Raw genomic sequence first — 24,526 nt, 5'->3', positions numbered from 1 at the left:
TAATGTGCTTTTACGTCTCTCATAAACTTTGGATTAGAATAGGCCAAGTGTAAATATTTAATTCACCAAATAAGGAAGCAATTACAGTGGCAGATATCATTCAGCCTGTCAAAACAGTGTTTAACAGAAAGAGGAAAATATTCTAACCTTGAGGATTTTTCTCCATTTTTGGCCTAGACCGTTGAATGGGAGGGTCATTTAGCGAAGTGGTGAAAGAGTAAATAAACTTGAAATAAACTCTGATAGTTTCTCATATTTCAGCAGTACCGAGGCGGTTGCTGCTGTCTGGGTTGGAAACTGTGATTCCATGGCACATTTAGTTCCTAAAGCACTCTGCTGTTTGTCAGGGAAATTCTTCCCAACCCCCACGCACCTCTTCATGACTTTGCCATGCCTGCTTGACCTTTTCCAAGAAATTTTATGACCTCCTTTAATTAAAATGTGGCATTTTTGTACATGGTTACTGTCGTCAGTTATCTCAAGCATGAAGTCAGTGATGGAGAGTTGTTAATTATGAACAGAGTGCGTAGCAGAAGCTTTTTTCCCCCCTTTGGATTCTTTAAAAACTCGACACCAGACTTGCCCATGTCCATCTTAGTTAACGCTACTGCTCCCTGATGATCCAGTCTTTGTAAACCTCTCAGTACAGTTCCCTTTCCAGTGACTTGAGTTACATCTCTAGTGGTTACAAAACGTGTGTTAAAGTGTCACTGTGTGTGCATCTTGGGGCTCTCTGGGCTTGTGAAGTGCTGCGGTGGCCCGTTAAATAAAGGCAAATTTCAGACTTAGGCATGTGTTGTTAATTCCTCACTGCTTGTGAAAAATCCCTTCTTGGCAAAGGCCGGTGAAATGCAACACTCTACAATTCAAATAAATACAATGTGAAAATGGAAGCTGCTGAAGTAAATGGGAGGAGAAGCAGTGCACACATCTAGAACTGTTGCCTGGGAGCTCAGCCGACAGACGCCGGCAAATAATCACGTCCGTGAGTGAAATCCAAGCAGCGACATCCGGGACTGAAAAAGAAGGCGGAAACTGCAGTTTTTTAAGTGTCCACTTGAGGGGGGCTCCAAATACAGCTCAGTCCACATAGCTTCCCATGTTAAAATAGCTAACATTACAGGCGTAAAAAGAGAATTTTTACTGCCAAACATCTTCGGACTGTTTCAGCTAACGCTTTTAAACTGCATCAGTGCTTAAAGTTAAGGGCACGGCCACATTCACCAGTGCTGGCAGAGGATGCTTGAAATTGATTCAATCACTGAACTTGGACCTTTAGAGAGTTTATGGTGCCTGTTCTTCTTGGCCTGATTTTAATGCAATTATCTGAGAAAATACATTGCTCAGAAAATGATACTCGATCATCAAAGTGTAACAAAAAGTCTGTTAATGATCATTGATATAAATCTGTACAGTAAAGAAGCATAAAGAATTTTGAAATCATTTCACCTTGCTTGAATACAGATGGTGACAACAGTCCATTGTTCTCTCCATTCTTCAGACTAATTTTCTTAAGTTCTTCTTTTTGTTGGCATCCTTATCACTACTGGTGGCGTGAGACAATACCTCCAGTACATTCAGTTAGCACAGGTAGTCCAGCTCCTTCAGGACAACACATTGTATATGTGCTGCTGCAAGAAGATTTGCTGTCTTTCAGCAGTCTCTAAATTTTGGAGGATGCAGAAAGAAAGCTGCACAGGGCATCGACCAAGAACAGGACCAGTATCTGTTCTCTTGTTCTCAAGTGGAGGGCTGCCAGAGCCCAACAAAATGACTTCCAGTGTGTCCTGGGCTACTCATGTACAGGGGGGCGTGATGTCCTTCAGTGGGACCTGTGCTGTCAGTTTAGCACCATGTAGCTCAATTGGCATTCACCAAAGAATACCAGAATTGGTCACAGGTCCCACTAAAGGATGTCGGACCGTCATGGAGTCTGTCTCTGACAGTTTAGTCAGAAACATGCACATGATAAACCTTGCAATGCAGTAATCAATGTTTTATTTATACGTAAAGCACATAGACATCAGCACAGGATTGTATAACTGCACATTGTAAAGATGCTACGGATTAAATGGAGACAGAAAATAATAGGAAGCATGTATCTATATGCTATTTATGGATGCATTTCAACACAGCCACGTATTTAAATTACACTGGACGTCACAGACAGATCCCTGTCTCCCAGCTCAGGCAGGGCACAAACAGACGCTACACGAGCGATCTTCGTTCCCTTTCTGTGTCTGCAGAGATTTAATCCCCCTGTAAAATGTGCACAAGAGGAAAAAGTAAAGCCCAGATAAAGTGAAGAGGTGAGTTTTCACATTGAACATGACGCACCGTCTGATGTCTTCAGTGCGTGTTGCCGATCAGTGCAAACACCGTATATCACTCGCACTGCTGGGATCCATTTGGGCCAGTGTTTGCTAGGAAAGCAGGATCCTGATTACGCAGGTTTGTGGCGCACGGACAGACAAAACATGCGGTGAAGGGTTCTGTTAAAGAAAACGCTATTGCAGCATTACAACTGTACTGCATACATGACAACACATAGAATGAGTAGACAGATAATTAGTGTATATTTTCAGCATCCGGAGCCACGTTGTTTAGCCAGGAACATTTTGGTTGTCGTTCACGTAGTTCTCCAAACTTACAAGAAATAACAGTGAAATCCTGTCATTTCCAGGTGGGAATGACGGAAAAAAGTTGCAAAAATAACCTACATTTGGACCACCATGGCAACGCATTGTACCTTTGAGATGGTAAAATGCTCTTATAGCCCCTGGATCCCTGGAGCATTGCTCTGACCAGGCTAGAAACAATAAAGAGACATTATTAATAGCAGCTCTGACACTATCAGCACTGGCTTCCTCCCATTCCCTGACTTGTGTGTTGATGGGAATAGAGGATAGGTGATGTCTTTAAGGAATTCCCTACAGAGATTTCCCAGCAGCCCCCTGTCATCAGATTCACTGGTTTACAAGCAGATGTGTGCGATGAGTTTGATGCCCATTTGAAGTTCATTTTCCTTCTGCCTATCAAACCATCTTTGGAGTTGCCTCAGCTTTCTCTCTTTCCCCAGTCATGTTACTGTAATCTTTGAACAATGGCCGCTTCGGCGATGGCAGTGACATTAAATGTTGTGTAAACAACATAAAGCCTTCAAAACTCTTATCCCCGATTTGGCATTTAAGAGGGAGTAAAATCCAACACAAATGGCCCATTGTAATTCGGGCTCATGTCCAACCGTTTCTGCAAATCAGCTCTCAGAGCTGTATTTCCATAGGTGTTTATTAGGTTTCTAGGTAAAGGTAGATATTTGCGGCCAAGGCCAAAGTTAAGCGAACAAGCACAAAAAATTTACAATATGAAATTATGAAATAGTAAAAATTTACAGCTTTGCAAATATTTGGAAGTGATAACCAAAAGACATTTAGGATCTGGCTTTTTAGAACAATGTGCTTCAGTGTACAGTTACGCTTCTACGACTGCTACTCTGAGCCCGTGAAGACTCGCAGGCACATCGCTGACCTCATGGAAAGAAAAAGAGAGGAACAGAAAGAGGCAGAGAGAGGAAGACTAAGAGAGAAGGAGCATATAATGATTATCTTTGGCCATTGGATTATGTACCTGCACTTGGGAGAGCTGCAGGCCTTAGTGAGAGTATTGATCTCTCGTATGTGTAACCAGAGAAACCCTTTCTGCTGTAGGGCTCAGCTGAGGCCAAGCCCTCCATCCCATCAGTCATTTAAGTGCTTGGATCCAGCCACCACTAATACTGCCTGTCATAACTTAACTGTGCAGTTTATGTTTATACTGTAACTGTGATAACTACTTCTTCTGCTCCTGCTGCTCAGTCCATTCCCAATGCCATCAATTTGAACCTTGAGGGTTTTTTTTTTTTTTAATACATTCTGAGGCAGGGGTGTAGAAGAGGATAAACCCACTTAGAATCAGTGTATCACCTCATCACTCCTCTGCAGTGTGACATCTCTAGGCCTTTGAGGTCCTTTGTCTCCATTTAAGCCATTGGACGTGACAGAGCAGTGGCACACTACCAACAGTCTGGTGTACGAGACTAAAAGGAACGCAGATCCGCCCTGGATAGACCAGACTCCAGGAAGATTTGGTTGACTGGTGGGATTTTATGCCAGGTTCTGTCTGAACCCAGTCTGGTTCTGCGGTGAATCCACAGTACCGCGGACCCCCCTAGTCCTCACCGTCTGCGAACCATCTGCTCGAAAGTCTCTGCTCCTGTAAAATGATGCACAGAGGGATGGTGATTGCCTTAAATCCAATCTGGAGGAAGCTCAGCTCAGCCTGCTTTGTCTGTGGCAAACACCGCTCGCGACCCCAAACAATTCTGGATTCTGCCAGCGCTCGCATTTAAGCGAGCAGTATATATGTATGCCTATGAGCGTGTGAGACACAATTTTGGTGTTTATACTCACCGAGCCAAGGGGTTTAAGCTCTGGCGAAAGATGCCACTCACTTCTGAGTATTTGAGTTACGCACTCAGCATGATCACATCTGAGTCTGGCCTGTGTTTGGCTTGGAAACCCGACATCCAAACACATTTCTGTGTGTGTTTTTGTCGGATGTAGCCTTCGACTATGAGGCCAGTTTTTTTTTTCCTGTTTTTTTTTTTTTTGCTTCTAAAACAGATGCACACTTTCAACTTGAGCCTAATTGATGGAGCGTGGTCTTCTCGGCTCAGCAGAAAAGCTCACAGCGCAGTGGGTCCAAGCCAAACAACGACAGAGCTCTGCTCGAGACACCGCTCTAAACTCTACCCAAAGCTCTCGACAGTAAAGGTTTGCACTCCTCTCCCTTTGTGTACTTATCTCATTATTCCAATTAATGTTCGCCGGGTGTGCGCTACAGGAAGTCAGTGGAGCTGGTGCACAGATGACAAGTTTCGCTCTGATTTCTACCGCACTACAATGGCAGGTGGTGATTAATGGCGATCTCTGGCCCGGGTAACATCACGGACAATCTGGATCAGTTCTTCCCGCCAGCGGGAGTGGAGTGAGGAGCGCTTTCCCAGGACAGAAGGAGAGCCCTAATTGGCAGCCACCCTGTCATAGTGATTATTTGTGCCTCTCAGTGCAGCCTGTTGTGACTGATGGAGCCACGGCTTAATCTACATTTAATAAGGCTGCTCCATAGGGGCTGACACAGTAGCTGGTGAGGGGGCCTCAGGAGCACTCTGCCTCCTTTGGAAAGCATTGATGGTTTGGCTGCGGTCACATGGGCTTGAGTTGGTGTCTGACTGTGATGACGCCCACCTGCCACCACCACCCACTGCACAAACACTCATCAATCATTGATTTAATTAAATTCTTACCAAATCTGGGGCAGACGAAAGACGAGAAAAAAAAAAAGCGAATTAATTTAAACATGACAAATTCCATGTGTTGCACACATTGCTGTGGCTCTGTAAAACTGAGGTGAGCGTGTTTTGGAAGTTTTGCGCTGTGCTGGAGTGAATAAGAGCGTGGGTGAAGAGGACAGACACATCAACCTGTCACTGCCTTGGCCAGGTCTCCGGCATCTCAGTGCCAATGGCAGTTACGGTCACCACCACGGTCACACGCACAAATTAACACTTCATCTATCACGTGTGCGCATTTGTGCCATGATTTTCTCCCCATCTCTCCGCTTGTGTTTCATATCTCCCTAAAATTGATTGTCTAGGCTCTTGTCTGGACAGACCATCAACACGTGCTTTATGCCGATGGTCTCAAACCGAACCTTTGGGTTTGTTTTTCTGGCCTCTCGTGGTGGTGTTAAATCTTCCACTGCAGGAGAAGGTCATTACCGGTAGTCTTCTTAGAGACTTCTCTTCCCTGGGTACATTCCTTATAGGGCATGTGGGGGTGATGCTGGAACCCTGCGGGGAAACAGGGGTGTCTCTGATTAACTTCCCACTAAGTGTCCCTGCTCTTTGACCAAAATAAATATGGCTGCTGTCATTTTGTCTGCAACTGTCTTCAGAGAGCAATATTTGAAACACCCATGATCCTGCTGGCTTTTATATGGAGAATCCATCGTCATACCACAGGCATGAACCATAAACATGTGGAGGCCTTTCAAAGACCGGGGGGATGGAGGGAGGGGAGGGCGTTGGAAGAGGAGGGGTCAGTGGCACTCACTGGGGCTCCGTGCTCCACATTATTGTCATCTGGTCTTTTCCAAGCAGGAAGAAAGAGGAGGGGTGTGAGGGTTTTTTGTTGTTTTTTTTCACACTCTTTGGCCCAGTTAAGTTGTGGTTTTGCTGAACTGCCTTTTGTAGACTCGTGTACGCACATTAGATACAGACGTCCTCTTATTTGTTTGACTGGGCTTATTGAAATGTGCATTACTGCTGTCCTTATTCCCATTGATGCGAGCTAGCTGATGGCGACAGCCAAAAGTTGATGCTTGCGCTCACCCGTGACTGCAGACAGCATTTCACTGCAATCACACTGTTTTCAGAGAGGAACTCTGTCGGGGACGAGGGGACGCTGCGTCGGTTGCGCGGCTTCCGTTGTCGTCTTCTGGCTGAGGAAATGAGGCATATGGGCCGACATCAACAACCCCATCAAAAACAGACGTACACAAACAAACAAAGTGGCAGCAAACTGGTGGGGGGAGAGAAGGAGGTGGTAGAAGAGGGGGAGGAGGGGAAATGTTCTACAGTAGTGGAATGTTTTCATGTTCTCATGCCCCCCCGTTGTGCAGTGTATGGGCTGATATTACCCATGAAACGGTCATGACCATAAAACGACCAACGACCCCTTGATTGGTGCCGTTACACCCTGTGATTTTTTTTTTTATTATTATTTTTTTAACTGCAGACAAGACAGTCTTTACAAGGATAGATGGAAACAGCTTCTGATTTGATCTTTGAAGTTGTGATGGATCATATATGTAGCACTCCTTGGCCTTTTGTAAAATATGTGACTATATGGAACCTGTTTGCCCTCTAAAAAAATGTTTATTGAAGTTCATTGCTATGTATTTGGAGGTTACTATGGTTTTAGAGGCTTTTCCAGCATGAAATTATAGGAGTATAAGAGTCAACTCTGTTATTTATTGTAATTTCTTAAAGCTGAAACAAGGCAAAATGTAAAGCCATCATTTCTTCTCCAGTCTGAAAATATGAAGCACCCATAGCTTGAAGCAGGCCCGTGTTGGGGTTTGTCACCTCATATTTAAATAACCCGAACTGGTCAAACAGTGATCTGTCTGATCGCGCCCCATCCCTGCAACGCCTCTCTGTCTGCCAGACCTCCAGTTCGCCGCTGCTGCCAGCTCTCCTGTGGGGCCCACGAACGCTTTCATCTCCACATCCACAACACGCCAGACAGATGAGGATGCGTATGCACACGTGCGCACACCCGTTTACACCGCCCGAGTGTGAGAAACGTGTAATAGACACCGATAAACAGTAAAACAGACCTCACAGGCAGAACAAGTCACCGCATTATCTACTCTTTCCCTCGTCCCTCTTTCCATTCTCTTTTCCTGTCTCGCACTCGAATGACACGCTAGTGCTCGTGTATCACATATCACAGTGCGGGAATAAAGTGCATGCCACGGAGGAGGACGTGTTCGCGTGGCGCACATTGTTTTGAAGCGGCACTCTGTGGTCCTCACTCTCTAAGCGGTCTGGCTTGAGGAGAATAGAAGGCAGGCGAGGAGCCGAACGGGACAGCCTGAAAACATCTGGTCCACAGTTGCACTGGCTCAGCCTCCAAGAACCCCTCTCCACTCAGCTCCACTCCACACCACTCAACTCCTCTCCTCCTCTTTCCATCGCCTTCACTTTATTTCTCCATTGCTGCCGAGTGTCTGTATAGAGCCATCACAGCGTTTAATTACAGCTAGTGATTCAGAGAGAGAGGCTGTGGCTTCTGACCCACTCATGTCCATGAACGTGGACCCAGCGCAGAGACATGTAGACACAACAAAGAACAAGTATAGACCTGCTGGCCGTTGGCTGCGTGTATGTCTGGGGTGTTTTTCTATGTGTCTGTGTGAACTAAGTGACAAATACAGGGGGTGCAGACTAAAAGCACAGCCATTACGGTGGTAAGTAGAGGCCAAGCCCAGCGTACCAGCATTGAAGAACACTGCACTCTCATCAGCACACAACTAAAAGCAAAATGCCAGGGTAATGTCACAGGTTAACAATGTCAGCTTAAATGAGTGAATGCAGGATGTTAGTGACCCTGACATGCTCAGACTAAGAACAAAAAACACAAGCACAAAGTAGCTTCCACGAGCCAATCTGAAGTTATTAGCTTCTTACATGCTTTTAGTTTGGAGCGAGTGGCAGGTAGGGTATTTAACTTGATTGATTTTTAGCCACTTGTCCAGGACAGATCTAGCTGTAAGCTAATATAAGCTAATACTGACTAAGTAGTGTCTTATTAAAGTTGAAATGCTAGCATGTTATCAAGCTTTTGCCTATTTTTTTTCCATCCCAGCAGACACTGAGCCTTGTTGCCATGCATTTTGGTTCAGGTTTTTGACTACTTGATGAGTCTAGTTTTGAAAAAGAAATAGGTCAAGCATCTGATTCTGTTAAAGCTTACTTCTTCACTATGTCCAATAGTTTTACAGCCTGGACTCACCAGTATTTCTTTATTGTTAGACAATTGCAGGTGGCATAAGTGCACCAGACCATGAATTTTCAAAGGCAAATAGCAATTCATGCAATGTTACCATGGTTTGTTATTTTGTAAGCAATATATTAGAGGACAAGAATAATATAATGCAGCATCTTTGTATTTCTTTGGGTGGATGACACGTTCCTCTTGATTTAGGGTTTCAGCACTTTGATGTAAACAAAGTGCAATAATCCTTCTGTAACTACTTTTTGACGGTGTTCCTGAGGGGTCAAATTCACTGCAACTTAAGAAAACACCAGCAAAGAGAGAAATTCTACAAAAGCTCACAAAACACAACAGAAGTTGAATAAAACACAAACATAGAAAAAAATAATGCAAAAGCAAAAAATAAATAAATCACAAAATAAAAGTTTTTTGGAAGAAACACTACTGTGACGGAACAGCTCCAAAAGTGAGTAAACGGCTAATAGCAAACATTTATCTGATACTTCGGCAGCTGGTCCGTCACATTATTGTGTCCCCAGAAACACTTCCATTGTGTTTTGTGAGAGTTTGGGTTTTTTTCTACTTCTGTTGTGTTTTTGCTGTTGCAGAGGTTTTTTTAATTTTTTATTGTTACAGTTACAGTTAGTTTGACCATGCAAGGGCACCGAACATTGCACTTATAAAGTAACACGCACAATTTGGATCTAAATGCTGCTATGATCATTAAGTAGAATTCATGGTTCACAGTCTACTGGAAGTTTTTGTTCTTGAGTTAGAGTATGTAGTATATCCGGTCTGCTGTCATTGGTCTGTGAGCCATCCACGGAGAAGACCGACATTGCAACAGATGAAAGCTGAACTGAAAATGAATACACAACGTACTTTTCGTGCTTTATTTTTTTGATCTTTGAAGTTTTTTCCGTGGTTTTCCTATTTGCACGGAACTCCTCTGTGGCTCCCTTCCATGTTTCGGCCCACTTTTCAACTAATCAGCATTTGGCACATGCGTACGACATCCGCGTCCAGCAACGTGCAGTTGTGATTTTGGAGTACTGCACGCGAGCACGTCTGCGGTGGGTGAAAACCCCCTCTCCGCTTGCTGCCCAAAAGGAAACGGACGCAGACGGACGCATTTGCAGGACCATAAATTACACTTTAAGGTTATTTAAGGTCTTCTCCAGTGTGTCAAAACAGCAATCCTACTGCTTGGATTTCATTTTAAGGGCAAGCAGGGTGGGTGTTGAATGACAATTATGTCTGTGTGACTGAAAAACGTCTTCCTAATCAGTGCTATGCCGTTGGTCAGACGATGGCATGCGCCAAATTTCTTCCCCTCAGATGACTTAGGACATTAAACTAGCACTCCGTGTTGACAGTTTGACCCCAGAGTCCAAAATCGAAAATAAAGATGAACGTGTTTTCTGGTTGTACTCCTGATCTGATTCACCGCCTCCGGGCTTGGACATTTCAGATTATTCCACTGAAAACTGCTGTGTGGTCTCTGGGTCATAGCCAGTGACCCAGATCTCATCATCGGTGATGATCCTTGACATGAAAGTTGGGCCAATTTGACACGTTATTTGAGGTTTGTTCTCAGCTCAAGTTTGAGGTCTAAGGATGGTGAATTTGCTAATGCATACATGCAGATGGTCAGAATGGGACTATCAGTCAGCAATCCAAGTGCAATAGAAGAGCTGGAAAGCTCACAGAGACAATCCTGGTGAGAATAACGGGCAAATTTACATTTTTGATTGCACATAATACATTTTCAGTCCTCTTAGTCTGCTTGTCTGTCACTGAAATTACACAACAGAAATGATCTGGCTGAATTTCTTGAAACTTGGAGAAGTTACAGAAGAGCAAATGGTGCTTATCCAGACCTCTTTTAGACTGTGTTAGCACACTGGCTTTAGTGGCGCAAAGGGCATTTTCTCAGAGTTTGAATATTCTGTCATGTTAAAAATGGTCCGTTTAGTGCACAGAATATGATAGCGCTCCAAAGAAAATGTCAAGAAATGACTGAATGGGCCATTCAACGAAAGTCAACCTATTCCAGGTACCATATCAAATCCCCTCAAATGTAAATGCTCCTTCTCACTGGGTGGCAAGGTTCAGGACCATGATCCCAGCAGGCCTTGAGACAGTTCTTTCAGATTAGAGAGCGCTTAAGTCTTTCTTTGATTCGATTCCTTTCTCTTGCCCCTGCTGCATCTATGACAGATGCTGGAGTACACAACTCTCTCTCCCTGGTGAGGTGAGACCATGAAACGACCGTTGAAATTGCACTGTAATCACGCACAGCTAAAAACAACAAGAAAATGTCTGCCATATGCCTAAAAGCCCTCTGTTTGTGTTCTTGTGAATTTAAGGGGGATTATTGACAAGGGAGTGAGTGGTGCCTGGATAGAGGAGCTGAGCCGGCAGTGACTCTTATTGCTCGTGTCTGTGATCGGATCTGTCAGAGCCACTCAGCTGTCTGTCTGTCTGGTGTTTGACAAGTGTTTGATGCAGCACAGGCCTTAGAGAGGATCAAGCCCTTCCTGAATTGGCTTTACCTCTCTCCCTGTGCAACAGGAGCTCAGCGAACATCAAACGCATCTCCCCCCTTCCTTCCTTTGTGAACTAATGAACTATTTTTATCAAAAAATATGTGCCGTCTGTGGGATCACCGGAGGAGATTGAACAACAGCACCCTTTGAGAGTTAGGTGAACAATCAAGGAAAACAAAAAAGTGGCTGCCAGCCTTGATTCTCTCATCACTGGCCATTGCACAGGGATTGCACCATGATCCTGATGGCCCCTGTCTATGTTTTTGTGCCTAAGCCCATCTGACTTAGTTTGGCTCCCCGCTTGTTAGGGTCTGGTCCTCTTTTGGGACAGTTGTGCTCCATGTCCAAACATGTGAGGGATTTCCTCCTGAAGTTTCCCAGTAGAGAGAAGGGGTGGGGGATGAAAAGGCTTGTGCAGAATTGAGATGTAAAAAGGGAGTCTTGCTGAACAATTTCTTTCTATATCCTTCCCCATTCCCTTACAGACCTAGAGAGACAGGAGGATGTATTGATTAGAGGAGCATGTGCACTCAAACACATTGGAAAACACTCAATGACACAGCTGACCATAGATGATTAGCTGGCTTGTTAAAAAGGTGATTGTAAGCCAAATTCAATAGCAGACGATACACTTAGAAATAAAGAAAAGAGTCAATAAATACTGTAAGCACAGTAAGCACAAATACAAGATCAGACATTCCTTAAATTACTGTTTATTTTTATGATGGAAGCAATGCTGTTTAGCGTACGCTAGTTAGCTGGTTATGCTATCGATTTCATGTTTAAGCCTAGAAACACTTGGGATGAATGCTACTTGGCAAACAGGGATACAGAAAGCCCTCTCCACTCTTAATACACCTTATTGTGTGCCCCCTCGTGCGTATGCTAACACCCATTTTATTCCTGTCTATAAAGGAGGCTGGGGAACTGTTACGCAGAGAGATTCTTGCTCAGGCCTTCCAGGCTCACAGGAGGTGGCTGATCCAGGTAAATCCCCCAGCCAGGATGCTTCATTGGGGGTTGACCCCCTGCGTTACATGAGCCCCAGACTCTCAACAAATCCTGGAGATGCAGATTCCCCTCCTCAGACAAATAATAAATGCTCCAAATACTTATATCACCTCCATAGTTTGATCTCCTTTTCTTGCCCAGATCCGTTTAGAAGTGCCCATTTAATTCTGCTGACATGCCTGTTTATGCACAGAGAGGAAGATTGCTGAGGTTCTTTGGAGTGAGTGGTTTTTTTATTGCTTTTGCCTGTGGATCGCAAGTCTGATTAACTGTATCAAGGACAAGGTGGATGGTGTACAAGTGCATGAAACCGAACCGTCAAATAAGATCAAGAGCTACAGCAGCAAGCAGCAGTACATCACTGTAAAGACACAGAAATGTAAACGGCAGTTATATTACACAAGCTTCTGAGAATCTTGTTATCGAGTGTCCAGTAGAATAAATGAATCCATGCTCGATCATGTGTTTGCTGAAAAAGCTTAATTTCATCAGTTCGATGCAAAGCACTTATCGGAAACTAAGATGGATGACTATGATAACTCTGCAGCACATTTCCTGCTTTATATCACCGCATGTGGAAATTATAAGACGGATCAAAGACTCTATAGAGATCTCATCTTAATATAGAAGGCATGGAAATTAAACTGGAGTGCTGTAGCTCTTCCTATCTTTGAGTAAAGACAAACAGAGTTGACATCTGTAATAGCTTACTGTCTAGAATAATGAATTTGCTACTGTACTGTAGATCCCAGCAAGTTCCCCGATCTTTGGATCCATGTTTATATTTTACACTGCTGAACACTGTAGCTCGCTTTAGCTCACTCCCCCATGCGCACAACAAATTCAAAAGCAAATAGACCACGCCAGTGGCAAAGCCTTCAGGAACATTGGTGCAGGGGCCTCCCTTTGATAACTGCTGTGCTTTATATTTTTGTCATCAGAAATGAAACACAACATTAAGCCATTCATTAAAGTCAACTAGAGCTAATTATCCATCATTTACCCAAGAGCCCACGGGCCAGCGCAGCCCCCGTATACTTAGGCCCAGATGTGTCGATGAGTCAGTCGGTAGATAGCAGACCGCAGAGGGGGCTGCTCATTTCTCTCTGGGCCCTGCGGTTTCCAGGGGCATCAGACTCAGCAGGCTGGTCTTAATGCCTGTTCACAGACTGACTGCTGACGTTACCCTCATGACACCATGAGCCGTGTAAAGCTACCGCAATACAGCAAGGCTCCATTTACCAGAAAGAAAAAGAAAAAAAAAAATCAATGATGATCAGTTATACAGCCCTAATTCAAACAGAAAAATGAAGAGTGAGTATCGTACCTCTCTAGCAGGCACGTCTTCCGAGTTGAGAGGAGGCTGATTCGCATTAGCGGCATGCCTATGTTCAGACAGCCTCTCATTGCTGCAGGGGGCGACAGCGTGCGTACGATCCCTGCTCCCAAGTTGTTACATTTTGGCAACCCCAAGTGGAAGTGGGAAAACCGTAACAGTTTGCAGGATGTCACAGACCAGAAACCAGATTACGTCATGTAATTTAACCCCTGAGACCTAATTTCTCCTTTTCTGTGTCTGGTACGCTCACCAAACGATTAGAAATAATGACTGAACCGCTTTACCACTGAGGATGAGGAAATCTATCCCTGTATCACTGTGTTCGGTTGTCTACTGACGAGGCATCTGCTCAGTGCAGTTTAGAGGAAGCATTTATAGTTTGAGGTTAAGTGTTTGTGCGGTGTATATGACCTGTTGTCCAGTGACGGGATGCTAACTGAGGCAAAGAACCGAGGTGTAGTTTTCAATATCAGCTTTAGACAATTAGCTCTTAAAGGGACTGGTAAGGAACCATCTTGCTCCTGCGTGGGGCTCTTTTCTTCAATCAAGAGTGTTTGTGATACAGTATTAAAGTGAAAGAACATCCTGCTCTTTTAGTGGTTCACTTTAACCTCTTTTGAACTGATGTTCTATCTGTCAACACAACCTGCCAAAATCATGTCTGTTCTTAAGCCCAGTAGCCAGATGAGAAAATAGCATTCTTCTCAAGGTTGTAGATTATACATTTGTTCCACCGTTTTTTTTTGGGTTTTTTTTTGGTGTGCTCGGTCGTGCAACATTGGGAAACCTTTGTATAAAACCATGGATACATCAGTCAACAGCTCCTGTTGTGGTATTTGGCATCTTTAGCTGACTAGTTAACAGAGCAAACAAAACATCGATCAAATTGATGCATTTCAAAATAATCCTCTTGTATTTAATAAATCCCTGCTACACACTCAGCATGATGAATACACGATGAACACAAATATACACACATTACATTTTGACATAATAGACAGTAATGGTGGTGGTGGCTCATGCCTCTGAGATACAGTAGCTGCTGATTTTCTGTAATAAAAACACCTTCAGCTTTAAACAGGCTACTTCACCCATCCTCTCTTTCTACAAATGAATAAAGATGTGTAGTTTTGAAAGCTTTGCAGTTGTTTGTAAATGGGCCACATAATGTAAAAAATCTAATTCAATTTGTTTATGAATTGGTAAACTAATGTAATTAGCCTCCATCGTAAACAATAGTTAGAAAAGTCATACTTTACTATGATTAGCTAAACATCTTTTAAGATAAATTTCATATGGGCATATACTGTACGCTGGCTCCTATTATATTCATTGGCATGTTATTTCTCTGTCCTGAGTAGTTACCTTAGCTCTAGGATTATCATGTTATGTTGTGCCAGTAAACTGTATCTCAGAAACGTGGGAAATGATACGTGCTCCAATTTTCCAACTTTCAAATCTGGCCTAAGGAATCGATCCACTGTGTGCTTTCTTGTACAGCAGGAAGAACTAATTCCTGACTTTCCAACATTTTGGAATGTTTTAAGTGAGTAAATGTGAAGAAAGATCTCTGGAAGGCAAGATTTGACTTTGGAGTTTCTTTGGAAGATAGTCTAATTTAAGCATCTGTCAAGGTCTCTTGTTAATAACTTGTTTGTGAGTGCTCGAGCCAGCAGCAGTGGTAACCCGGGGGAACAGTTAGTGTATTGGGCAAAGTTGAGCATGACTTTGAACCCTGAGTAGACTGATGGAGGAGAACTTCATTGCTTCTGTAGCCGACCTGTGCAGGTTGCGGCTGCATCTTGCTGGTGTTATCGTTCATCTCCCAAGGGGGAAAAACAAAACTGTCTGTGCTGACCATCGGGCGCATTAATCACCGTGTCAGTCATGCATATTTTGCCAGGGCTTCTCTGCTTAGAGACGCTAATCTCCGAGTCCGGTTTTCGCTTTAACTTACTGTCAGTGAAATAAGGCATCAAAGAGCAGAGCAGAGAGCTAACCTGCTTTTTAAAATCTCTGCGCTTATCCTCTGCCGTGGTCATAGATGAGAAAATAATGAGCGACCTAATCCCAACATTAGCTTTTTAAATCGGAATGCGTATGTTTTAAATCATTCTCTGCCAGCAGCGTGGTGATAGTAAGCAGAGCATGGGGTGAAAGGGAAGGAGGACGGAACGAAAGTGAATGAAAGAGTGTGATCCAGAATAACCTTGTTAGGGCTAAGTGACGCTGTGCAGAGGGCCTTTTGTCAGTTGGCTGGCAAGATGAGCATCTTGTAAATGATTGTCCTCTCTGTCAAGGGGCTGATTTCTTTTTTCCTACTATCTGACTTCTGTGTCTCTGCCACAGTACTTCAAATACTGGAGCTTTTTCTCCTTTCGCATCTGTATCTGTTACAAACTGTGGCCTCTTTTTATACATAATTTCATCCTGTAGCACGCTCTCCTTGTTTTCCAATGTCAAATCACCCTTCTGCAGCGTTTCCCCCACAGGCGGACACAAACAGCACAAAGCGCCATTAAAAGTTTTGGCTTACCTATCAGGCCCACGCCTTAATGAACCACGGGTCAGCTGAGGTCACATGGCTATGTCCCACCTATAAATCAACTGCAAACTGAGTTCAGCGGCAATATAGGGCAGTGTCAGTCCGTAACCTTTTCCCAGACAGAGGAGTTGTCGGTGTGTGAGTACTGGCTGGCTGCAGATCCTTTCCCCTTCACAGCATTATAAATGTATGTGTGAGGAGGCCCTTAATGGCTGCTAATCCAATTTCTGCCACTGAAATCAAATCTCACTGGCGCCAGTAGTTCTCTCCTTCCCTCACAAATAATGGCCTCCGCTTTGGCCTGTTTATGAAAAAGACGAGCCGCCAAAAATTCCGGCTTTACCTTCCTTGAGTCCCATTGAATCTTCTTCAAAACTGTTTGAATGTTTTTGTTGTTGTTTTGTTGTTGTTTTTCTTCTTTGTTCTGCCCCCAGTCCCTATTCCATGTTTTTCGAAACTTATTAATTAACCGTCTGTGTCGAGTGAAAGGATGGGGTAACAGAAGAGCAGGGGCAAGTTTTCAGCAGCGTAGGATCCCATTTACCGTATGTCTTAATGCCTTCTCGAGGTCAGCCATCGATTTTTGTTCTCAAACACTGCACTGCTGCCGGAGCCGTGAGTGGATGAAATCACTTGGCCTGCCCATTGGTTGGTGTGTTGCTTCTTTTTAGGAGGTTGCGGCCTCTGTGACGATAGGGTAAGATAGCAGTAGCCTCACAATAACGCGTGAGCAAACAGTGAAAAAGTAGTTTTTTGGGTTTTTTTTACTTTAACGGGAAAATCTCTTTATGGTGACAAAAGTAAACAAAAGTCTGATTTCTCTCATGTAAACTTATACATGTTCTTCAATTTGCTTCCCCTTTCCAAAACAAACATATTGGCTTTGACATAGATGAAGGGAGCTTTGGCTTTGGCCCCCTTCCCCTTGGATATGGATTTGACTGATTATCTTTCAGTGCATCAGTTGGACAAGTAGTCATATTGCCATTCCACAAGAAGATATTATTCTGGAGTGTGATCCTAATAATATGATACGTCTAATAGCACTTAACTCTTAGTTGGAGCTGTACCATACTGAGAGCCTCAAATAGAAAGTCGGGGACATGGAGAGGGGAAACAGCAAGGATAGGGAAGAAAAAGAAAAAGTAGCAGATCCTCAGTGGCTTTAAGAGGTTATTGAGGAATGTCCTCTACGGTGCTTGTGGAGAGGTTTAATATCTCTTTGCTCATTGGTTTGGCAGCTGAAAAAATTGGAAATGACACAAAGTATTTCTCAAGCTCACAAAGGTGATATAGAAGCTCACGATCATGGACTCGCAAGCGTACAGGGCATATGCCGCACATCATTCGCACATGTGCTCGCACGCTGACTGATACACAAAAGAATTCCACAAAGGTCACTTTTGACAGCGGTAAATAACAATCCCACCGCAGGCTCTGCTTCTGATTCCGAAATGCAAAAACATTTTGATTTGCTCTTGAGAGCTTTGTTTGTTTGTTTGATTCACTTTTCAGTTCAAACCCGAATGCGAACGTCAAGTTGGCAAAGAAGACTGTATCTATGGAGGAGAACCAAACATTGGTGAAGTTGCGGTTTTGCTCTACTGATAGTAAATGCAGCCAGAATGGAAAGAGAATTTTTTATTTTTTTTTAAATGGAGATAATTTTCTTATAAAAGTCATGTTCTTTTGATTTGATCCTTGCTGTGCCAGTTTCAATGCAAAACAAAGACGGAGAATGATTTGAAGGCCACTGTGCCTTCCAAGAGAAAATTATCTTTACATGCTGTAAGATTTATGAATTTGTTTTTGGTTTTGAAAGCAATTGATGCAAATTAAACTGTTTCCTCTGTGAACCCTAGTAATCAGCTTAAGTGATTACATCGGTCGTAAATATGAGATGATGAAAGCTCAGTGCGCACTGTACCCTGAGGAAAGGCTAAATGGGAGTTCATAGGGTAGATATGATAAAACATCACACTGGGACTGCACCAGATGCAGGGGGGAAGGGGCTTATGTGGGGAGTGGTTGCCCTCTAGCTGTCAGCGTTGAGACTGGATTATGAAATATGGTCCTAATTTTCTGTTGAGGTGTGTTTATGAAGCACTATCAGTTAGCTTGGGGGCGTGAGCTTAGCTTTGAAATGTACTGGTAATGTTGATGTGAAGGAGTATGATTGGAAGGAGTCACTAGTGGCTTGGAAAAGTCTGAACTTGTCAATATCTGCTAGATAAAAACCAAAAAACCCCCAAAAGAAACATTTGGGATGAAAACATGGGAACACAGACAGGTAAAATATTGAAAACAAAGAAAGTGAGAGGAGAGCCTTTCAATTAATAATAAAAACAACAAGGAGCCACTGGACAGAGTCAGGATTCATGCAAATGCTAAAGTAAAGTTTTTTGGGTACCAAAGCTAGGGAACAGGCTAGAAGGCAGTGTATTTGGTTTCTGCTGTGAAGGCCCCCATGTTTATTTTACTTCCTGTGTTCCATATGGAGGATGATGATTTTGCTTGTACTCATTGTTGATGGCTGTCATCAACTTGCCACAGCCACACACCAAAAGACTGAACAGGAAAAAAAGCTTTTGAAACAACGTTGCAAGAGGGTGCTAACGATGGAGGCACTGTTTTGAGACTTTGAATGCAAAGGTTACCAACCATAAAGAATAAGTTCTATTAAATAAGCATTCAGATTAATAATAACTAATTATTCAGTGCACAGTGGTGTATAAACGCACAGTGAATGTCAATTCATCCAAAGTTATATTGGAAGTGTGCAACTGGTGATTATATCAGTGATTGGAGCTTATAGGTAGCAGCATTTATTAGTGCAAACAAAATGGATTGAATTTTCCATCCTTCTTTTCCTTCTTTTCTTTTCATCCTTTGCGAGCTACTGTCATTGATGATAGACTATTTAATTCAAAGTCTGAACATATTGCAACAAGGTGCCAGCATTAGCAATGCAGCCATACTGACACGGCATTATATCCAGTGACACAGTAAAGTAGCCTAGATAGTGTTTTCTGTGTAAATTTTAAGTAAAATTGTAACACAACTGTTTAACTCTTTAGTTTACAATAGCAGGGACTGAAATGATCTAATAATGGAGCTCTTCAGGAACCTGCCACAATGTCACGTAATAAATCGAAATTAAAAAAATATTTCCTATCTGGGATGCTGTAACCTGGGCCGGGTTTTTTAACCATTTGCTCAAAGCCTGCCTTTACCACCGTGTAACCGAGTCAGTAATTTCCATCATGTCATATGGGGTCCAGTTGTTTACTTCTGGGTGGCATATCTCCAGCTCTCTTGCCTTTACTGCGTGGTTGTACTTGATGGCGTGCCTCAAGTGGCAAAACAATTTGTTGTTTCCTCCTTTAGCGAGAACAGTTTTCTTGCATATTTTGCAAAGCTTTATTGGAGTACCTCCCTTTTCCTCCCTAGACTGACATGTGGCTCTCGCTGTCAGACATGTCTGGGCTTGTGCTGTTGTGCCAGCTTGGGAATGTAAATGCATGGTGTTGCTAATATCATTGGTATTGTGATATGACATTTTTTATACCATGTAAAAATTTATAATGATATTAAGGATGGCAAATTCCTAATTTGCAACAGGAATGTAATAAGCAAACTTAGCTTTAGCCCTATTTAGCGCCGTATCTACCATTCCCATTGTTTAGCTAGTTAGCTGTTTCTTTGTGGGAAATAAATGCAATCAGTGTCTGTCTGTCTGTCTGTGTGTGTGTTTACTGTCTTTACTCAGTTGGCCTCAACACTTAAACTTTCAGAACAATGCCAGTGTTCACACTAACTAATCAAAATCAAGCAGGAGGAGAAGAAAAACTGGGCAGGCGATGTTTTTTTGTAACCAGGCAACAATAAGCACTCAAGAGAAGCGCAAGTGAAAATGTGGTCAGGGGCACAGCGAGCAGAAAAAATAATGCTAAGAAAACTAGCTTTAGGCATTACATGTAGAATTACACTGCAGGTTCTGTTTTGCCTTTGATTGTAGCTCAGTTTTGTTGTCACTAAAAATTTTAATTTTCATTCTCTTCACAATCATTTAAAACAATAAAAAAATTCAAGTTTGCTCAATAAAATATGTGATAGTAGCAGTGCATGATGTAGAAGAGGTACTAATCAGGCATTTCAGGTTGTAATTAATTAGCGTAACTATTAATTTGTGAACTTTTGTTTTGATTTTCTATAAGTCAGCCTGCTTGTGCAGCTGCTGAGTTTGTTTCAGTGTGTGTGTTTTGTGAGCGTAAAACTCTTTGGATTACAGATCCCCTGCCCAGTCCTGAACTAGCCAGGAAAAGAGCCTTTTAACTTAACTCTCACATATTTATTTGTTTTAAGCAATTGCTGTAAATGCAGGCTTTTTCAGTTTAAATGCAGCCTTGCGTCCAAGGAATGGCCCACGAGGGCTTTGCCCGTTACTGAAGGAGTTTAATGCAGCACCGTGTACTTTATTGCTGTCAAATGTAATTTATCCTAACTTGATTGCACTGAAAGCCATGTTTATCAGGCACCTAGCAACACTGTTTTGAATGAAAATTACCTCTTTAAAGAGCAATTAGGAAAATGAACCTATAGGCCAAATGCTTTTGAGCTCCAGACTTACTTTAATATTATTCTACATTAAGTCACGCAGAAAATCTAGAGTAGAATCAGCTAAGCAAGTGTACAAAGTCCCCTGGGAATATTTTCAATTGAAGGGCATGAGAGTTTGATGGAAGAGATGTGAAAGTTGTTTTCAAAGGGTGATGTTAACTAGGAGCTGTGTGCAAGAAACTTTATTGCCATGTTTCAGATTGGCAAAGTGACTGAAAATAACAAGATTAGATTAATTGCAGGAAATAACTCAGAGATGGTTTGATGTTTGCATGCATCTGTATTATTCATTGGGAAACCCTGTTACTAGAGCAATATCTTGCTTTCTCATGCGTGTCAGCTTAAATGAGTGAATATTTTCAAATCTACCTCACAGAGCAGCCCTGAGAACGGGAAAACAGTCTTTTGTTGAAGGGCCAACGCAACACCAGCACATACAGTATGAGAAGGCAATTAGAGATGGGGCCACATTTTACACACCGTTACCTTCCTTTCAAGACAAAAGCTTAAACAACTGCTGTAATAAGATGTCGAAGCGGTGAAGGCCACCATATGAGACTTGTTTTTCTGTAGCACTTTCCTCCTGTGTTTCCCATGTCAGCGAACCAGAGCGTGGCTTGTTTCTTTGTGTTCTAGATCAGGATCCAGATATCTTTCTCATCATCCAAGCCTTACTCCACTTTTCCCCCCATTAGATTTTCTTTCCCCCTAAATTCCCTCACACTCACCCGCCTCCCCTCTCCTCCCTCTGCACACATACATCTTGCACACACACCTCGTTATCTTATTTGTGGCCTTGGCAGCCAGATTGGTTGCCTTGTGGTTCAGTAGCCAGTTTTCTCTGTCACAGAGAGCCTTGGGTGCAGATCCTTCACCACACACGCTTCCATGAGAGCAGGAAGTCAGTTCCCAGCATGCTTTGCCCATCCCAGTGAAACCTGGGATGGATTAACCTTGGGCTGGGGGACCTTTCCAACTTGGAAAAGAGTTATGCAACTTCCCATACTTATTGCTGCTCTCTATTGCAGTGACAGTGAAGTGTTGGGCTGTACAGACGTTTGTTTAAAACTGGGGTTCAGTTCTGAGGGCTGGAGCAAGCTAAGACCTCATTTGTGATGTTTCCTAACGTAGGACTCACTTTTTACATAATGCAGGCTTTGGCAAAAGTTCACATACGTACCTTTTTAAGGCCCTCACAAGCCAATTGTCAGCAAACACGAGAGAAAATACACATTGTGGAAGAGAGCCGGAGGTTAATAATAATAAAATTAACTGAAATGACCTGCCAACCTTAGGCTAAAGAAGAGAACGAGTTTGACATGAGGCAGTGTAAAATACAAAATCGCTCTCACTCAGAGAATCTCACACCTGACGGTAATGATTAAAATGAAAAATCTTTTCTCTCTCTTGTTTCTGCTCAGGTGGTTCAGGAAAGCATCGATCCAAAGAGCCAAAGAAGAAGAACAAGCAGAGGCTGCGGTTTCGAGCTCAGAACCAGCACAGTGACCACTTGGCCTCTAAACGCTCCAGCCAGTGAGGACTGAAACTACCCAGTGAACAAAGAACCAACGCAAAGCTGCTAGCCGCTGCTGCACCTATATTCTGACTGACGACTATCACGAACCCCGCCACCTCCCGTCCTGCTGCCCAGCCCTATCCCACCTTCGCCCTGCCAACCAGGACTCATAAATCTGCCAGTCCAACAATATACAGCATATAATGTGTGATATAAGTACAACACTAAACCACAACCACACCAAACACATGCTTTCATGCCTCTGCCTCCTGCTAATTCTCCCCGAGCTGCAGTGACCAGCCAGGTGACTCTGTTCTCCCAGCCTTGTTACCTTGTGGATCTTTACAGTTGACATTACCGAACTCATTTCATCGTCATTAACCATGTCATTCAACGTCTGGGGTGACGGAAGACGGAGGAGCCACCAGAGGTACCGCGGAGGCGGAGGAGCCAGGAAGGGGACGGTGAGGTTGTGAGGGAGTTGGCGACATAAACTGTTCGGGAGAGATTTAAAAATACGCTCGAGGAAGCAAAATGATGCTGATGGACAAGAAAATGGCATCTTGACCTGAGAGAGAGACTATTTTTTTGTTCCCTATATTTATGTCAAAGCTATCCTTACCTTCCTTATTCATGGAGACAAGTGTTCCCATTGTGGCCTTTATGTTATGTACATTTTTGAGAGTAATATTAAAAGAAATTACCATGCATAGTTGCAAAGTATTTTATTCTCAGCACAAACTGTTTACGTTCAGACCGCTTTATGCTCTAACTGTATAGTGTGGTTAAAAAACTAAAAAAGAAGAAGAAGAAAAGAATAAATTTAGTTGTTCAACTAGCATGGCAACAGACTCGTGTACATAGTTGATCTAATATTGAAAGCTTATTACTGTATTTTCAGTATTGACTCGTTTATCGTTCTAAATGTTTTAGAGAAAAAAAGGTTGTAATACAAGCTACAGATTAAAATGATTAAAAACAAATAATAAACATAGCCACCATATAGCTATTTCATTTATATGGTATATATTTGATTTATTTATTAATTCTGTTTTGTACTTTTTTTTTGGTTCAGTGAGAATTTTTGCCTCATACTGTTACTCTTATATGCTGAAATATTCTTTGCGTTCCTTATAACAGTGCATATCTTTAACACGTGGAAACGCTTTCTCGTCTGTCACGCAGGTGTTGTATTCCTTTCATTTGACCTCATCTACTGATTTTGATGTTTTAAAGAAGAAAAAAAAAACAAGACTAATAAAACTATGCTTTGACATATTCTAGGTTTATTGATTAGGATCCAGCAAATGTATGGTCATAGGACTGCATATGTGTACGTTGTGTTTTATTAAAAAACATTTCATGTGACTGTATGATGAAGCCTTTCATTATTGTCTGTGGCTATAATATATGTGGCTAAACTCTGAAACTGTAGTTTTCTTGTCTTTTTTTTCCGAGTACCATTGAGTGATTTCAAAAACATTTGTGAAATCCGTCATGTCATACTGCATGAGACAAGTGGTATCTCCAGCCAAAGGATTGGATATGGTCCACTAGGCCTTAACGGCATGACAGCACCGTTAAGGGTTTGTAATTCACTATGACGTAGCCTCGTGAAAGCTACAAAACCAGCGGATGTCATTGGTGGCTCATCCATCTCCAGCATTACACTATAATTTCCTAACAACTTGCGTTTGGCTGTGTCTTTTGTCATGCGACACACAATCGATCACCAACTTAAGTGATGCACGTCGCACTTACTTCTGTGATCTTCAAAACATTAAATAATCACAGAGAAATTTAGCTTTATGCTAAATCTATCTGGTATATGGGTGAAGAGAGCATGTTCTAATGCAAGTCATGGCTAATTTAACCCGAGGTCCACGCTGCGTAATCACCATCCCAAAAAATGAAGGAAAGAAAAAAAAATTCAAATCTGCCAGACAGCTTATGGATGCCCAGTAGCAGATGAATCGCGCTGTGTCACATACATATATCATCCTGGGAGAAAGAGACCACAGTCTTCCTGCTCTGCTTAACCTCCCCTGAAATCACAAATGATATTTCCACAGGGAGCCTGTCAGTGTTGAAATACCCCTCAGTTTATGGGCTCCATGTCTATCTTAAGGCCAAATATGCAGCTTTAAGTGCCTGAACATCTTTCACAGGTGTTCCAAGTGACACGGCAGACTTTACCCAGGAGGCTTTTCAAAGCTTAACAGTGGAGCCGCAAAACCAACATGTAGTAAAAGGTTATCAAGTCAAAAGAATAGCTAACACGTTTGGTTATTTTAGTTACCATGACATTAGAACAATGAGAATAGAAACATTTAATCAAACGCAATA

At 42.7% G+C, this 24,526-nt stretch overlaps 1 protein-coding gene across 3 annotated transcripts in view; it reads left to right on the top strand.

Annotated features, from left to right (window-relative positions):
- Positions 1 to 23,609, top strand: part of rspo2 (R-spondin 2) — a 60,941-nt gene extending 37,332 nt beyond the window's left edge. For all 3 annotated transcript variants that reach the window (XM_076889850.1, XM_076889851.1, XM_004566769.2), the window contains one exon: positions 22,086 to 23,609. In XM_076889850.1, the coding sequence (XP_076745965.1) occupies positions 22,086 to 22,201 (116 nt within the window). In that variant the 3' untranslated portion in view covers positions 22,202 to 23,609. The remainder of the gene's footprint in view (positions 1 to 22,085) is intronic.
- The last annotated feature ends 917 nt before the right edge of the window (positions 23,610 to 24,526 follow it).

This window comes from Maylandia zebra, linkage group LG11 (genome assembly GCF_041146795.1).
Source record: "Maylandia zebra isolate NMK-2024a linkage group LG11, Mzebra_GT3a, whole genome shotgun sequence".
NCBI classification, from domain to species: Eukaryota; Metazoa; Chordata; class Actinopteri; order Cichliformes; family Cichlidae; genus Maylandia; species Maylandia zebra.
Note: the sequence above shows the minus strand (reverse complement) of the source record. Positions and strands in the feature narration are given on the sequence as shown.